The 18,094-nt window shown below is 37.5% G+C and overlaps 1 protein-coding gene across 6 annotated transcripts in view; it reads left to right on the top strand.

Moving 5' to 3' along the window:
• Positions 1–18,094, top strand: part of WDR20 (WD repeat domain 20) — a 47,682-nt gene that overhangs the window by 14,759 nt on the left and 14,829 nt on the right. For all 6 annotated transcript variants that reach the window (XR_012586631.1, XM_074583952.1, XM_074583951.1 and 3 more), the window contains exon 2: positions 14,192–14,374. Coding sequence is in view for 5 of the 6 variants with exons in the window: in XM_074583952.1 (XP_074440053.1) it covers positions 14,192–14,374 (183 nt within the window). In the remaining variant the exon portion in view is untranslated. The remainder of the gene's footprint in view (positions 1–14,191; positions 14,375–18,094) is intronic.

Genomic DNA, 18,094 nt, shown 5'->3' with positions numbered 1-18,094 from the left:
TGTGACAGTCAGTGCCTGCAAATATTAGGTATGCTCTCTCCTGTTCTGAAATCAGTTGCTTTTTAATTCACCATATCCCTAATGGTGAAAACTTCTGCTAAAAACGCTTTGACTGCCTGTTACTCCAATGACAGGCAGGTATTTTCTTAAGGCTTATCCTTGATTGTATTTAGGTAGAGAGAAACATGCAAGAGCACTCAACATACCCCCCCATCCCACCATAACAACAGAGAAGATTGCAAAAAAGAAAATTCTGAGCTGCTTCAAGTTGCTTTCAGTTTTAGGTTTTGAAATTCTGAGGTAGTAGACTTCTGTGTTAGTTTTTTTGTTTTGCTTAAAGTAAAACATTGTCTCCCTGTGGTGGGAAAACATTAATGTATAACATGTATTATACAGACAGCTTTATTTGAAGTTCCGGTGCTCAGCCTTTCTAGTGTAACACTCTGTCAGTAAGAGAGAATTGTAACTTAAGTTCATGTCCTTATATGAACTGGCAATTTTAGATTGGTATAATAGATGATTTATCTGAGGGAGTTCTAGAACCTTAAGCTCATTCTGTTCTGAAATGGGGAGAGAATTAAAATACATAGTTCTTGACATCTTTTTACATATTTTACTGGTTACAGGGACTGTGTCAACTGTTAAGAAGAGAGCTTCAAGTTGAGGTCTTCAAGGAGTGGTTTTGGAAACAGTATTTTCATTGGTGACGTTGGGACAAGTAAGAGCACACACATGACGGCAAAATTCTCATAATAAAGTTGGGAGGCGTCACTGTTCATAACTGTAGTACTTTATAAGGAGAAACAAGCTGATTGAAGTGAAAATCAATTGAAAAAATACATGGGGAATTTTTTGCTTCAGCCAGAAAACACTGAAAAGATGATAACCAGAGTGTAATGTTGATTACAAGCTGAGTCAGCTTGTGATACAGCTGTTGAAGGCAGGAGGAGATAAATGCAATTCAAAGATAGATCAAATGAGGTTTACCAGAAGAAATAAGGAAGTGTCTTTTCAATGCCTTGTACAATGGCACTAAAAGACAGCTTTAGTATTGTATGATATTCTAGTTACTTGTGTGATGAAGGTGAATTTTAATGCCTGCTACTAGGAGGAGATGGTGTCTAATGTGAAACTGGAAAAAGAAGAGTGTGATTTTAATTAGCTGAGCAAAGCAATAACTATTTCTTAAAGCTCTAAAAGGAAGAAAGAAAGAAAAAAGAAGGGAGAGAATAAATAATACAAAACTTTCCCTAGATGTATGAGAGACATGGTGAGGTCTCCCACAAATCCCAATCATGTAAAATTTACTATTAATTCAGAAAGTTCCTGCTCTTTGACCAGCCCTGCTATAAGCTATTGCTAATAGTTGAACTGCATAATGAAAATACCATGGTGTGATAGGCTACAGAATCTACAGAATAGATTTTAAGAAGAGGCAGAGCTTTTCATCCAGAAGCTTCTTAGAGCTGAACCAGATGAATGGGATGAAGAAAATATATTTATAGTGATACAAATAGAACTATCTGTGTGGTACCCAGTGAGGTTACCTTATTGGCTTTTAGATCCAGGAGAGGAAATGAAGTATAACATACTGAGGAGCTGGACATAGTAAATTCCAAAGAATGGAAGTACAGCTGACTTTGCAGATACCATGGAAAGAGCATGCTATGTTTTATGGTAACAGTGTCTCAGTAGTTTTGTAGGGAAGATTCCTACAAAATTTATTTAGTTAGTTTATTTAGTGTTTTAGGTATTCTTGGAGATGGTTCTCTGTATTGTAAGTCTGCATTTATATAGCAGGCATTGAAGGTCAGAAAGATTTCATCCTATCTTTAACCATAAGCAGAGTAAAGGATGAGATCTTCTTGAGTAGTAACATCAGGTAATAGTGGGTGCATTAATTTATTATAAAAAGAGGTGACCAGCCAACCCTTACTTTTTTTTTTAATGATATGGGGTAGTGAGACTGAAAAAACTAAGCCATAAGCTTTGTTTTGTTTCGGGTTTTCCTAATCTGTTTTTACTTACATATAAAATTTTAGTATGCTGAGGTATTTAGTATGTTTTCTGGGAATCAGGAAAGATTCCATGTGCTTAGAACAGATGTTTTCATATTCATGATCCTGTATTTGAGATAAATGTTTGAAGAAAGATCTTTCTTCAAAGTGGAAACTAAGAGAAGCTAGCAACTGTGGCTTGGCTTTTCCCTGCTAATGTTAATCCTAGAACTTCAAGTAAGTTACCCAGTTACCTGGCCCCTCTTGCACCAGAACAGAACATTTCTCCATGAGGGTACAGGCTTTAATGTATGGAAAATGTCTTTCTCGTTCAAATGCACTCTTGGAACAAACTTTCCTTTCTGACATGAGTGCAAAGTCTTGATTCAGAGAAGAGAAGATAGTGTCAAATAGGGACTCTTTGCTGTTCTAGTGTAGCTCCTTATATAGTGAATATATCTTGTTTCTCACATCTGCGTGTATTCTCTTTATTTGGGAGCTATTCATGCACGTCTTTGGCAATGAAGTTTCCCCATTACCCTCTCATCTTAAACAACAGCAAAAATCCTTCGAGGTTTGTAGTAGTTAATAAGGTGATTCCTGCAGTATAAGAATTGCTTGCTTCACTCTTTGAAATACATTAGGGTGTTAATGTATCTTGATCAATATGCAACACTAAACAGTTAAACAGAATTTCAAGTCGAGGCTCAGGCTGCTTGGTTACTATGGCAAGCACAGTAGGAAATTCATGCCAAAGTTTGGAAAATAAGATACACAAAAGAAAACTTGTGAACTGAAATAATCACTTTGGAGAGCAAAAACAGTTGTTCATAATTTATTAGTCTGTTTTCCAAAGAACACTGTTTTAAAATCCTGTTTTATCAAGCAGATCTTAATTGCCAGTGCAGAGTTTTACACAAAGCAGGCAATAGTCACAAGCAGGGAAGAGTGACGTTCTTTGTTGGCTTGCAGTCTAACTGTAAGGGCATTGAGTGAACAGAATAGCCTCTTGGAGACAGCTGAATTACTTAAGTACTGTAATCAAGGTTGACATATTTTCAGTGTGCCGCGTCTTGTTTAACAGATGTGACCAGGATAGTGTGTGTATATGTAAAAAAATTGTCTATGTTAATGATTATATGTAAGTGAGATCATATATATATGATCTATGTATGTTTAATGATTTGTCTATGCTCATATAATCATTGAGGTTGGAAAAGACCTTTAAGATCATTGAGTCCAATCATTAACCTGACACTGCCAAGTCCACCACTAAACCACGTCCCTAAGTCGTGGTTACGTGTATTATATATTTTTTGTAATGATTTGTGTATGTTAAAGATCTTGAAGTATTTAGTTCACTTTCCCACAGTTGTTTGTCTTAAGGCTTGCTAACTGTAACAAAGGTCTATACGTTGGTATTTTAATGGGGTGATTTTCAGTTTGATAGGTTCCCTGTTTAGTCAGCTGTCTTTGAACTGTCTGTGAACACAGCATTTCATATTGCAGTTCTGTCAGTATATTGTGGCTAAATCTGATATTATTGCATGTGACTTGCTGTACAGTTTTCCATAGGTGTGGTCACATGCAAATCACACAGTTATTTTTCTCTTTCAAATGTAAATTAGTATGTGTATTTACATGTGTCTTTTCCAACATCTCATCCCCCAAAGAGAAAGCTGTTATGTAGGAAGGTCAGTCTGTGGCTTGCGAGAGACGCTACTTCTAAAAACTTCCTGAAGATGGTGGTTAGAGTCGTTGTTGGACATCAAGATTGTGCACACCTACCCTGACATGTGACTCAACCTCATCACTTCATGCATTGCATAACCTGGATTGGAGATTATGTTAGGTAGTTGGAGGCTAAGGGAAAGCAGTTTAGGTTATTGAGAAACTATGTTTAATTTGCCTCTGCCTTTATGTCAGATGGTGTCTTGGGAAGGAAGGTTTGATGTTGTGATAACTAGGAAGTGGTGTTACTGGAACATGAAGTGTTGGAGGTGATGGAACAAGCAGTTGAAGTATTAGGCTGAAATGGTGTTCAGGAGTTCTCATGAATTTTAAGTGTAAAGATGCTGAGCTGCAGACTTGTTACAAATAGCAACTCTTATATTGAATTACAGGTTAGTCTGTGCTTTTTGCTGACCTCTTTAAAAAGGATTTATGGATCACTTCATAATTAAAATAAAAGTAGAATGTGAAAACTTCTGGAAGATTATACTAGGGTTTAACTCCAAGGAAAAGTAAGAACTTGGAGGCCACAGGAAGTGACGAACTGTGAGGTTGATTAGCCACGGTAAATAAAACTCTAGCTTTCATCCCACTAAGTTTAACATATGGTAATTTATAATTCTCTGGTAGATCTGTAACTTAGGAAAAGAAATAAAGGAGAGAAGCAGCAGAAATTGAAGGTGGACTAAGTTGACTAACTAACTGTTGAGGCAAGAGGTGTAATAGTAAGAAACTTGGGAGATGCAGTTATGCTAGGTGAATGAGCAGGAGTGTTCCCACTAATCTTTTGGTGGCACGCACTGGAGGAAAAAAACGAGTCAGTTTGGAACAACTGCACAAAAAAAGAAGATGGGATTGCTATAGATGACTGCCCTAATTGCTCAGTACTTGAATCCTAATTTTTCTTTATTGTAAGAAATGGAATGGGGAAGAATACTAGAAACAAGAATGGAGTAATTCACATGGCATTGTATAAATCAGTAGATCCATCTATAAGTGTTCATACAGGTCTGAAAAAAATAATTATTGCAAAGAGAGTCAGAGAAATGGTGAAAATTGTGATAGCTGAAAATATCCGTGGAAATACTGAGAAGATGTGACTGCTTATTCTAGTAAGATTGTGTGTGTGTGTATAAGTGCTGTCTGTGTAAGGAATGTTAGACAACCTTGTTTCTTCTTGTGAACAAGAGCATATTCAGTAAAATCAGAGGGGAACAATATTCAGAACTGATACTTTTTTCACATTTAACTTTCTCAGGATGTGTTGCTTCAGTCATCTAAGTAAATAATGAAAAGAAAGTGGGTGTTAAAACAAAATTTGGCAATATTTGGAATTCCATGCAGTAGTTAATGCAAAAAAAAAAAAAATCCTGTAAAGGGTTATTAAACTTCCATGTTTGCAATTTAAATGGCTTCCTGAAGGAAATCTGGGATGGACAATAATCCATTAATGCAGCTAACTTCTTGAACTTAGTTCTGGAACATGTATCTGTCCACTGTTGAAGAAATTATATTGGAGTAAAAAGTCTTGGATTGTGGTCCAGTTCTGCAGTCCATGATTACGAAGTATTTATGTGCCATGACTTGCTAAATCTGTGTCTCAATTTTTAAGCCAGTGAGGGAAAGGCCAGTATAGAAATGTGACCTGTCACCCATGATTTATTAATAGCCCAGAGAGATCATTGTTTTTGAATTTACAACTGCACAGTGAGATCTCTTTCTTACATATCTCCTTAAAAAGAGCTGAGTGGGGGGAGAAGAGGAGGAAGGTGTCTGCACCGCGTGCAGAACATATATGATTCTGAATTAGGTTTCTGTTGAAGAGGTTTTTATCCAGCAGGCTGAGCTAGTTGAGCCAAAATTCTGTAGACCAGTCACTGGGAAGAGACAATACTGATACTTCTTTTCCCTTCTTCTTATTAAAAAAAAAAAAAGGCAACTAATTGCTTAAACCAAAATAGAATATCTAATTCAGTTCATGTCTGTAGGGAATGTGTGATACAGTCACTATATTCAGAGTTGTTTGAGTTTAACCAACCTGTTTACAGATTTAGTGTGGCCAAATGTATAATGCTGAAGTCAGTCTCAATTTTTATCTGAATCGATCATGCCATTAACTGACACCCACAATAAGGTGAACTTTGCAAAAGGAACTGTGAAATACTGCTTTAGTTAGCTGTTCTGCAGTGTGGGTTTCTGAGAGATTGTTTAGATGCTCAAGAACAAGTTAAGGCTCTTGTGCTCTCTCTGTATCACGGTAAAGCAGCCTTGTGCAAAGTGGGATTTGAAGGATTGGAGCACTTCTAGGGAGGAAAGGGACAGGTTTTGTTCTGCAGGTGTAATAAAAATTAACTCTGTTAAACGTATAGAAACAAGTACCTTTTGAAAAGTTAAGTCATGTCGTTTCCCTGAAGTTTTAGTGATTTGATTCTAGCGCAGCCGAAGATCGCTGGAGTGACTTGGAGTGCTTCCAGTCTGCCTCCTGGAGTGAGCAGTCTGTTTGGTTTCTTTTGGAGATGCAAAGCACAGACCTTTTCAGGACTAACCAGGACTTGCTCTGGAGTGCTGAGCTGAGCGTTGTGGTCAGCTTTGGGTCTGACCCGACTCTTTGAATAGCACTGTCACAAGTTATATGTTTTGGTCTTCCACTCAAAAGCAGCAGTGTCAGCATGGGTGTAAATACTACCAAATGAGTAATGTGTTGAATTGAAAATGCTTTAAGTTTTTAAAGGAACAATTTCAGTGACTTGAGACCTCTGTTGGGTTGTGACAAGCGGAGGCAGCAGCAGTGTTCTCTGCTCAGAAGACAGAGGAGGTATTTTTTTGTGTGGAGGGGTTCAAAACCTTGTTTCAATTTCCCTGAACCTCCCTGGCCTACAGTAGTTCAAATGTGTTAACATTCCTGTCCTACTTTGATGCCCGTTGCCCAGTCTTATAGAGAAATAAAGGGTAAGTTGATTCTGTATGCACTCTGTGAAGTGAATGGGGATTTGCAAACAAAAGCGGATTTTTCTTTTTTGGGGGGGTCTACTGTTGTGGGTTTTTGAACTCTTTTTAAATAGAAATGTCTGCTTCTTCTAGAGTTATTGATAGACTGCTGCTTTCACATTAGGTAACTTCCAGTAGGATGTGCTTATATATACTGTAAGCTGATAAACATTTTGGTTTATAGCCTTACTAAAATGAAGCTAACATTGTTACGGTAAGTTGTAAATCAGACAGTCCTTTATGCGTGTTCTTTATGGTGTTCACATCCACTTTCTTCATCTTGCCAATTATATAACCATTGTTTCAGTTAATATCACATAGATTTATTTCAAACCAGTGCGTGCTCTTTGCTCTGTTCGAGTGCTTAGAATAATTCTTCTGGAAGCAGAATATGATTATTTTATTGGATGCATAATAAAACTAAACTGATCTTTGCCTAAATATGAATTTATGTCCAGTTGTTTGGACTAGAGCTTTTATCTTAATGTATGTGGTCATACTCGTCTGCTGTATGAATAAATGCTGAAATCTTGTTTTCTCCTTTCGAAAGTTGTGTATGTCTTTTTATGGCCCCAAGTGGAAATTAAACATAGAAGGGAGAAGAATATCAAGTAGCTTCCCAAATTTGCAAACGGCTTTGTACAAAATTGATCTTTAAGACTTTGTTATGGATGAATTGTGTGGAACACTTGAAAAAATTAGGTTAAATAAAATTACTTGGTGTCCCTGTTTTACTAACAGAGTTGTTCTTATACAGTATCCTAGAAACTCTGTCACATGCCTTAAGTGTTCCTGTTCAGCATTTAATCAAGTGCTTTGTAACTTATAAAAAAACCTTCTGCAAAGATACAGGAACCCACTTATGAGGAACAGTGTTCTTCAGGAGAATAAATATTCTGTTGAGTGAAAATAAATCTTAAAATGCTTTTGTTGGAAGCGGGTATAAATGGAAATTATTTTAAACTTTTAAGTGTCATCATTCCAAATATGTATTAGAAAAAGAACATCAGAAGATATGCCACTGAAGCCAAATTAATAATGTCTTGAAGATCGGGATCTTAGGATTTATGAAAGTAAAACTGACACAAATTGGCAGCTACGCTTTCTGGAGACTTTCTGGAGAGAGGAAGCTGTAGAGAGATACCTTAATGGAAAGTCTTTGAGGCAGTATATTTAAAGTAGCAGATTCTTTTTCCTGCCTGCTAATTGCTTTTTGCCCCAATTTCTTAGTTTTTAGTTTCCAAAATTCACGTTTTCCAGTCCAGCTTTCATTCCTTTCTCATAGGTTTTCTTGCCTTCAATTAGAGATGAATAAGGGAAAGTGAATGCGTGTGCTTATTTTTAGTGTTAGTTCATACTTGCCTTTATGTTAATTGGCAGCAAATCCAGCATTGATTGTGCTGTTGTGTTGAGCTTCAATTCATAGAGTTGAAAGTTCATCCAAATTTTAAAAGCAAAACTAAAAACAAAATGATAGTTTTCTTGAGCTTTACAAATGTGACTCTAATATAAAGCAGGTGCATTGAATGCAATGTTGCAAAATAAAGACCTAAAATTTCCATAGCATTAATGGCTTTGCAAGGCTTAGGAGACACTTAAGACTAGTCTGTGTGTACACACAAACACCTATTGTGCAACCTTTAAAGCCAAGCACATCACTCAGGTATGGAAAAAAGCAGCTCTTACTTCTTTAAGAAACTGTCCTTACGTTTAAGAAACCTACTATAGTTTGTGTAAATAGGACAACTTCACAAATTATTATTGTCTGCTGGGTTTTTATAGAATCCTAAAGAAAATTTCTACTTTTTTTTTTCATTTATAAGTGTTTCCAGAAGCTTTCAAACTAGTTTATAAATTTTCTGGGGGCTTCTGAAGTGGCCCTGAGTGTGCGTTTATTTGTACACCACCTGAAAGGTTCATGCTGTTGAATCTGAAGAGATTCTGGGACTGATGTGGGTTCTTGCCAGACTTTAAACTTTCTACCAAGAAAACTAAGGCCATTAGTCAGCAGTTTGCCAGCTTATGTGCAGTTATATTTGTAGAAGTCCTTTTATTACTGATTGGCTATGGCACTGTCAGCTGCACTGAAGTGTTTTATTAGGGCTTTATAGTTGCAGGAAGCATTGCCTGGACTTTCTGTTGTGTATCTCGCATAAATTCAGAAGAACTTTTGCCCTACATCAGTGTTCTTTATGGGAAAGACAACTAACTTGTTCCTGTAGTTTTCTTCCTGCATGACATTTCAGACATAAACCAGACCTGTTAAGTAAGCTAGGAGTGGCCATGTTGCTGCTGCTCTGGTTGATCCTAAGCTTAGGATCTCAGGGTCATTCAAGTTGGAAGGGACCTCTGAGAGTCTCTAGTCTAACCTCCTGCCTAAAGTGGGGTCAGCTATGAGAGCAGACCAGCTTGAAGCCACAGAGAAATAACTACAAATGATTCTATTGCTAATATTAAGTGAGCTGTATTAAGGCTCTACAAAAGATTCTTATAATCTATTCCTTTGATAATAAAGTAATTGAAGGGATTTCCAGTGTAAAGTATTGAAGCTGGTGTTTCTGGCAGAAAAAATTGTGTACAGAAACAATGAACAGAGTTCTCCAGAAAACTCTACAAAAGTGCCTAGGAGAACTCAGCTTTCTTGTCATGTTCCTCAACTTTCTCTGTACTTCAGCTAGCTCTGCAGGAAGGAGAGGGAGACCAGCACAGACATGGAGGAAGGATAAACAAGCTTTAAGGGGCCTCCTGGTTTAGTTTTCCCTGTCCTTGCTAATACAGTGAGCAAGTCTGTCCTGGAAGACCTTGCCCTGTTCACTAGGGGATACTGTAAGACAAAGTGCTGCAGCAGGGGTTACCCTGTCTCTTTTTTTCAGCTAGGGTTTAAAGAGCATCTGTGAAGTTCAATGAAGTTCACTTAGTAATAATTCTAATAGTTGATTTCTCATGTTATTTGTATAGCATAATAAAAAGCACAGTTTTCTCAAATTGTTCTGTTTATAGACGGAACCATTAAATTCCTGGACAGCAAGGTATTGCCGAGATACCAAGCTACAGGTAATAAATTGTGAATTCCAAGCTCCAGAAATACTGAGGAAATTGTTTTCAAAAGTTCTTTGTGTCTTCTCTTTTATTTTGCACTAGAGCTCTACATACATAGCCAATCTGTAATCTGCTGCTCAAGATCAGTTAATGCTCTGGACAGGAGAGATTTTTCTTAAGAGGATTTTTGGAAGTAAAATTTTTATTTAATGTTTGCCCTCACTTCCAGGCTTAAAGACCTAATATTCTGTCTTGATCTCACTTATAGCTGTCACCCATTGAAAGCCAGTGTCCTGACCAACGGGCTATTAAATACTTTTAAGTATCTAAAGGAAGCATTTTGATGACTACAGTTGAAATTATCTGAGATAAAATAAAAAATAACTCTTTTCCTTTCTGATCTTGGAGATGCTTTTTAGCTTGGAAGGAAATGTAGTGTCTATGATACATTTCATTCAGTTAAAATTTGCAGAAAGCTGCAGATGTAAGTTAGGAAAAGAAAAGATACAGGAAGAAATCACATCTGTCAAGGAGCATGATTAAATGCTGACTTGAAATAAAGTGATTCACTGTTTGGGAAATCTTAGTATGAAAGCTCTAAGTCTTGGATCAATAGTACATAAAAAGAATGAATCTTGGACAGATATCAACGTGGCTTTGACCTAAGAATTACATACAGCTATAGAAGCAAGGTTATTGATGTCCATCCTAATCAGACATTTCAAACAGCAGAATCTGAAAACTGAAATATTTGCTTCAGACTAAGGTAACTAATTATTTTTTTCCCCCCTTTTTTTTTCCCTAGTGTTTAGGTACTTAAAGCTGTGGTTAAGATGTTCCATTTGACTGCCTTTCTGCTGGAAGTCATAATTCAGGGTGAATGGACAACTGCTAGGATATTAGATTTATTATTTTTTTTCTCCATATTCCAGCAGAGTTGGGGCAATTTTGCTAAAATGGCATGCTGTGAGAGTTAACAAAATAGGACTAGGAAGTCCCCCAGACAGTTACATGGTTCACTTTTTATTATGAGTGTGAATTCATCATGAATCTAAATGGCAAAGTTGGTCAGTTTTTCTTCTGTAAGGAAGTGTAAGGTTCTCTAGAGAGTTTTAATCTGTTCAGACACAGGACTTGGAAGCTGTTGATGCTCAAGGTACACTGATTTTATTCAGCTGTATCACTGACTTTAGACAGGTGTTGTGTGAGATTTCCCTTGTTCTTGTTGCCTGATAACCATTATTCCTTGTTCCTTTGCCCAAGGGGTACTTGAAATACCACTGTATGTTGGAAGGAACAGACTTCTAATGGAGGTATCAGTTGGCCAAGGTGCTAATACCAGAGTATTGATTAGTTAAGATGTACTTCAATAGCTTGCACAAATTTTTACTGAAGGGGAGGGATGGTATTGATTCTTAGCCTGGCATTAGATGTCCCTACCTTCTGTCAGTCAGTTTTGATTACAAAGTGTTGCTCTCATCATGAGTCATCCACAATGGAGTAAGTTTCTCGAAGTGGATAGGCTGGAATGGTGCTGAGTATTTTTCAGAAGAAAATCTTAAAGGAACTGGGACAGGAAGCATGCAAATAGCTTGCTTACCAGCTCAAGCAGAGGTGAGGGTGCGTGATCCTGTGCATTTAACCTCCATGTTTGGTAACACTTAATCCCAAGATCTTTCTGTTCTCTTTCAAAGTACATCACCATTCTTCTGAGAGGGGGGCAGTTCACATCACCCTCTTCAGTAAATAGTGTCATATCCTAGGATTTGACAGTTATGAACTCAAATCTCATGTAAAAGCTCATTTCTGGGAATCAGATCTTCCGCAAAATAGCTATAGTAAACGGACTTATTGGTGAGCTAATGAAATAGTCAGTCCCAGGCACGATTTGAATTTTATGAGTAAGTGCTTTTCTTGTTCTTAACAAAATCCAGTAGCAACCTTCAATTGTGCAGAAATAAAGAAAATGTCTCCTAGTTCTTATACTCATTGATTCTACCCTGTCTTTCAATTAAGAGAGATCAAGACCAAAAGAGTACTTTGGTGCTTGTAGATTTGACTTGTCTCTGTGACACAGCTATATTATAACAGAAAACACTAGCTGCATGTAAATAAAAGGCGGGGCATCCCTGTCAGTAGAAGCCTGGTTAATTCTGGGTTGAATTAGTTTATTTATACTCCATTTAAGTTCAGATAGATTGTCACTGCCATCTGGTTGCCAGAGAACAGCTAAGAACAAGCACAATAAAGTCTGTGCCTAGATTTAATTTACCAGAATCTCATGTCTTGCTAGTCCTGTTATCACACAATTTCAGAAGACAGAGAACTTCAGTCACACCAAATTTGTTGGACAACAAAAACAAAAGCTAGCGATATAAAACCTCAACCAGACGAAAGTGCAAGATACAGCTCCAATCTGAAAACAGACACCTATTGATTCTTTGCCACTTAAAAGGATACTGAAGATTCAGAAGAAGAACCTGGGAATACCCATGTTTTCTGCTGGCTGGGAGAGTCTGTGATTCTCTGATCATTCAGTATGATTCAGGCTGAGTTCTATTTACTTCACAAGGGATCTTCCTTCTTAGCTATTGGGTCCTGCTGGAATTTTTGTCCAGAGGATACAACCTTGAGTCTCATAGGTTAACCTTGTTAATTCTGCATTTCTTTGAGGTACGGAAGGATGCATCTATATATTTCTGTAGAATGGTCTTCCAGATAGAAATGCTGCCTCAATTTTGAGAGTTATCTCTTGGTATCGCTTATTTTGTAGCGATAGAGGACAAAGGACTCTTGTACAATATAAGAGGTAACTGCATGGCCTCTAGGATTTGATCTTTCAGCTTCAAATTACAGATTTACATCTGTCTGTGAATGCTCCTTGGTAGGCATGCGCCTTACCCTATGATCTCCCAGTAGACCGAATATTCTATTTAAGTTCTCCTTGAAGAGGTATTGTTAATATTCTTTTTTGGCTTATAATGGATCTCTGGGCTCTGGAGAATAACTTTTTAATCTGCTGACTTTAGAAGTTGGAATACATCATCTCATTTTGGAGTTTTCAACCAGGAGGCCATACACCTGATTAAACTGGTTTATAATATATGCTGCAAAACATAAGTGCGAATTTAATATTGTTGCGTATATATACTTATCATGTGTATCTCTTAGTTAAATTTGCCTTGGAAATGGCTCACCTGACAGGATTCACTGTATAGCTAGTTACAATTTTTCACTACTGACAGGTCTATTTTTTCTCTGTGTAGCTCCATGCACACCAAGGATTTGCTGCTCTCTAGACCTCATCCTCAAAGGTTTAATATGCTGGGGCAATTTTCTTTTATGTGAAGCTTGTCCTCTTCCTCAAAGAAGTTTTATTTCTTATATTGCTGTCCTGATTTGCTCCAACTAAAAATACTGAAAAAGTATATATGAAAATTAGAATCTGAGTCCTGAATCACAGCTATGTCTCGGGTCTGTAATATTTTTGAGTATCTGCAGCTTTCTAATTACAGACTCTGAACCTAGGAAACAGGGAGTTTAAAAACAACAAAACAGTTGAACCTGATGTATGATCTTGCATATTAAATGTGTGGGTTTTAATCTCTGGATGATGAAAGATTCGGTTGTCTGAAGTGATACGGGGATAAACATGGCTTACACAACTGAGAGAGCATTTTGAATTGCTTTTCTGTTCCATTTGATTCTTCTGACACTTCAGTGCCAGATCTTCAGTTGTTTATATTGAAGTTCCTCAGTTTTGTTGGCACTTATTTTGTCTGAGCTATATTTGAATTCAGTGTTCAGTGTCAAAAGCACAATTACGTTGTAACTTAATGGCTTAAAATGTATTTTATAATCACAGCATCAGCATCCTGAGTCAGTGTTCCTAGAAAATGCTTTCCTAGCATCTAGTTGATAATTTTTTTTATTATTATTGAGACCGATATCGTATGTTTGCCTGTTATAAAAGGATAGGCTTACAGTACAAGAATCAGGTGATTGAGAATATGGTATTTTTAATCCAAAATTGGTTGTACTCAATAAGAAAGCCACTACTAAGAAAGTAGAAGATATCTTGTCTCTGTGACGGAGTGACCCTTCCAGCAGGAGAAGCCTTCTGTGAATAGGTTGGTCTTGAGTCGCTGAAGCCTTTGTGTTACTGAATGGTTGTCATTGATTTGTCACGATGTAGTTGCGAAGGCTGGGGTAGGTGTAGTATTTAGCAAAACTGAAAACCACAAGTATTGCATTATATGAAAAGATAAACCTTTTGACAACATCGTGGATGTCTTTGATAAATACAGAGCTGCTTTTTACAGTAAGGTTTTGCAACTGCATAAATTGTTTCTTAGTATAAATATTATTTGCAAATAGAACTGGTTATATGCACATGTTGTGACAAACTGTCTTAATTCTGTTTGCTCTCTTTGCAGGCTGCAGACTTGAGTAAACCAATAGACAAAAGGATATACAAAGGAACACAACCTACATGCCATGACTTCAATCACTTAACAGCCACAGCAGAAAGCGTGTCTCTTCTAGTGGGCTTCTCTGCAGGCCAGGTCCAACTTATAGACCCTATTAAAAAAGAAACTAGCAAATTATTTAACGAGGAAGTAAGTAGAAATCTTAACATTGTTGCATGCAATGTGTTTTTGATACTAAAGATCCTAGACTCTCAGAGTACTATAGATGGCTCCCTTTGCCTATATAGCTTATCATTCAGTCACTACCTTTTGTTTTTCAGCTGTTTCAGTGGCTTGGAATACCTACACAAAAATATTATTCGTGAAGGAATCTTTTGTGGTTTAAGATTAAAAATCTGGATTCTCTAGTTGGAGTAATACTGTAACTAGAGTTAATGACAGTTAACTGATGGAAAAAAGGTCTACAAATCTAAATGTTGCTGCATGTGCTCTGCAGCCAGTTTTCCTGAGACTTCTGGTTCCGAATGCAGAAGAAAATATTTAAGCCCCTATTTAACTAATATACTTTGGTCAAAATATTCAATAAGGTAAAAATACCAATTTTTATGGTCAGGGTGTTACAGCAGAAACTTTCTGTATCACGGACTCCTAAAGGCTTGCTTGGGGAAGACTAGGATATCAAGCTGAATGCTGTATAGAAAAAGCTGAAGGCTTATGAGGTTGTGGCCATGTGATGTTCCAGAAAGAAACTCTGCATCTGCTTTTTCTGCTGCTGTGCAATAAGGCAAGATAGAAGGGAGTACTATGGGGGAACTAATGACAAGTTACAAGACTGCTGGCTCTGATCATCTGTTAGTATTGGCATTCTTGGAAGAGTAAGTGTCTGGATGCTAGCAAAAGCTCTGGCAACTGGTACAACTTTTGATAGTACTTTCTGCAGAGGACAAGCTATAGGAATTTGGGTGGTTTGTTGGGGGGATGATTTGTTCTGTGGGGGTGGTTTTTTTGCTACTGTTTGTGTTATAACCCAGCTGCAGGTGAATTGTGGGGAGGGGTAACAGCAGAGCTTTGCAGGTCTCTCTCTTTTGAATTTCAAATCTGGATGAGGGCTTTGCAGATGAAGTTAAGCTTTGTTCAGCTTTCAAACTGAGCAAGCATATCTTTCCTACCTCAGAGAGGTGTGTTGTCTTGCTCTGTCTTTGTGCAAAGAAGATTGAAGTATTGTTCTCAATGGGGATGTGTTATAATTAGAACTGTCTAATTCCTCCTCAGCTTTGTAAAAATAGCTACATCTACATCAGAAGGGGGGTGTTTTTCTTCTTACCTAGCCATTTCCCACCTGTTCTGTCTCTCTGCTTGTGTTGAGTGGGAAGCAGTGCTGGAGAGTCTCTTAATGTTGCATGGAGTGCTCTGTTTGGTAGAAACCCCTGTAAAAGTAGTTGACATGTTCATTTTAGCATTGTCTTAACACCCCTCCAGCTGCACTACACCTTCCCCAACCACAACCCACCCCAAACCAAAAAAACACCAAACTTTGTCATTGGTGCAACTTCACCAGTGGAAGTGCTGGTCTGGATGTGAACAAGCTCCTTGTGTGAATACAACTCTGAGTTAATCTTGTATGATAATAGTGTAAGTATTACAAATGGCAGTAGGAATACTATGAACAGTTAGAGTTTCATATCACAGAGCAGTTCCCGCTCTTGTAGCTGAACTGTAGTTGCTTTGAGGAAAAACTTCTGCTGAAATAACTTGCGTAAAGGTCCAGTGCATGTTTACATGCCTTGTTGTTGTTTACTGTCCACGTCTACAGCATAAAGCTGTGTTGCAGGCTGAATAGTTCTTGTGGTAAACCGCAAATTATGGAAGCACTGAAGCCACTTTCTGTTAGACAGTATTGTCTTTTCTCTGTGCTATAACCAACATCACTTCCCTGTGGTGAGAATACGTCATTTGAGAGTTTGGTGGAAGTTAAATAAGATATATGTTTTCTACTACCAAAACTACACACACAGTAGGGTAGAATTAAATGATGAATTCTTGTTTCCTACACTGATCTTATCTGCAGTTACAACCAATTCTAAAACTCTCATATATTTTTAATCTGTCAGTTGCTGAACTGAAGTGTGCCCTGGATGTGTCTGGAAGTTAGTTCTGGCTTGTATCTAAAAGCCATTTCAGAGAAACATCAGTGAGCATTGATGTTTGAGCCAGTTTATTTGCTTCAAGATGAAGGTGGCTGTTGGGTTTTGAATATATCTAGAGTTTAGATAGTATTTGAGAATAAACATGTCTTCATAGGCAGAAAGTGGTCTAAATGAGTGTTTACATCTTTTGACATATTCAGCACTAGTGCTAGAGGTAATAGAATTCACCACCTGTCCTGTTAGTAATTTGGTGATTCAGGTAGCCCAAAGCTCTGTTTTGACTATCACCTGCGATAAAGCAATCAGGATAACACATAATCGTATGTGATATGTGAAATAACTTAACCCGTTGTGAAACAGAAGGTTATGTTGAACTTAAAATGCAATAGCCTTAATGCAGTCTAACTTGTTACTCTTCCTTTTTTCTTTTTTTTTTTAATTCTATTGATGTAGAAGACAATAGGGACTTGAAAGGCTGAGGTGAGTGATACTATGCAGCTTGTGTCTGCCTACCTAAATCAATCTGTATCAACAGTGGTATTCCTTCTAGTTGTGTCAAAACTAATTAGTGATATTTTCTTATTCCCAAAACCAACAAAGTATACCTCACAGATTCCCTTGTTTCCAGGTGATAGTTGGTTATTCTCAAGCTAGCCAAGTGAATTATGTTTGTTTCTTTTTTTTAAAATTCTTTTCTTTAAACTAAAGCCTTAAGTTGCATTTTTTTCCTAATAAACTTTTCCTGTACTCCTGTTGCCAGAGCTCTTTGTGCCTTATGCTCTGTGCTCTTGTGCTCCCTTAATGCCTATTCCTTGATTGCATCAGTTTTTTCACTCCTTTATGGCCTATGTCTATAATGTTTTGCCTTCAAGCTTGTTCAAAACATGGCTACCAAGATGATCTTGGCTTGTCTTCCTGACTAGTGACTGAAGTTCCTTCACTTACTATTCTTTCACCAAACTGAACATAAGCTCCTTATCCCAGCTACTCCACTGATTTGCTTGATACTGCATTCAGTCCGTTCTTGTAATGCATCTGCCAGTCGTACTGACGTCAGGTCTTGTTTTGTTTTGCTGCAGAAGTGTGTGAGCCCAGTTGAAAGCTCTTAAAACTTCAGAAAGTCATAACTTCAGAGTTTTTATCTTCCTGCTGAATTTAAAGCTCTGCTGGTTGAGGAGGGAATGAGTTGTAGTCACTTGCAACATATCAGCCTAAAGTCTGTGTCTGGTCTCTTTGAGCTAATCTGTTCTCATTGCAGCTTGCAATCTTCTGTTTTGTTCATAGCCTCCTTGAGGTAAAGATCAGGTTTGCAGGATTTCTGTACAATATTTAAGATTATGTAGCTTAACACGATCATGGACTTAAAATGCCATTTCTAGTATAAAAGTTGAGCAGCTGCCCTTATGAGTAGAGGTTGGGTGTCAGGTTGAGTGCTCTAGTAGAGGAGAGGAAGAAATTTCTCTTTGTTGCCATATTAGTGGTAGTTTAGTAAGGAGAAGACTATTGTCTATAGCAAGCCAGTTGGGCTGATGTTCCCTGTCCATATTCTCTTGGTGTGTACCAGGTAACTTTGTCTAATATTTCTGATATCATCATTACTGAGGCAGGAATTCTGTGATTCTGTATCAATGAACACATGACAAACTGTTTAAAATATCCCCACAGAAGCTAAGAATATGTTATTTTAAAGCTACTGCATTTGAGATGAAGTTATATCTTTTTGGCTCTCAAGTACAAAACGGCTAATTTAACCAATGAGAAA

Source organism: Larus michahellis, chromosome 4 (assembly GCF_964199755.1).
Source record: "Larus michahellis chromosome 4, bLarMic1.1, whole genome shotgun sequence".
In the NCBI taxonomy this organism is placed as follows: domain Eukaryota; kingdom Metazoa; phylum Chordata; class Aves; order Charadriiformes; family Laridae; genus Larus; species Larus michahellis.
Note: the sequence above shows the minus strand (reverse complement) of the source record. Positions and strands in the feature narration are given on the sequence as shown.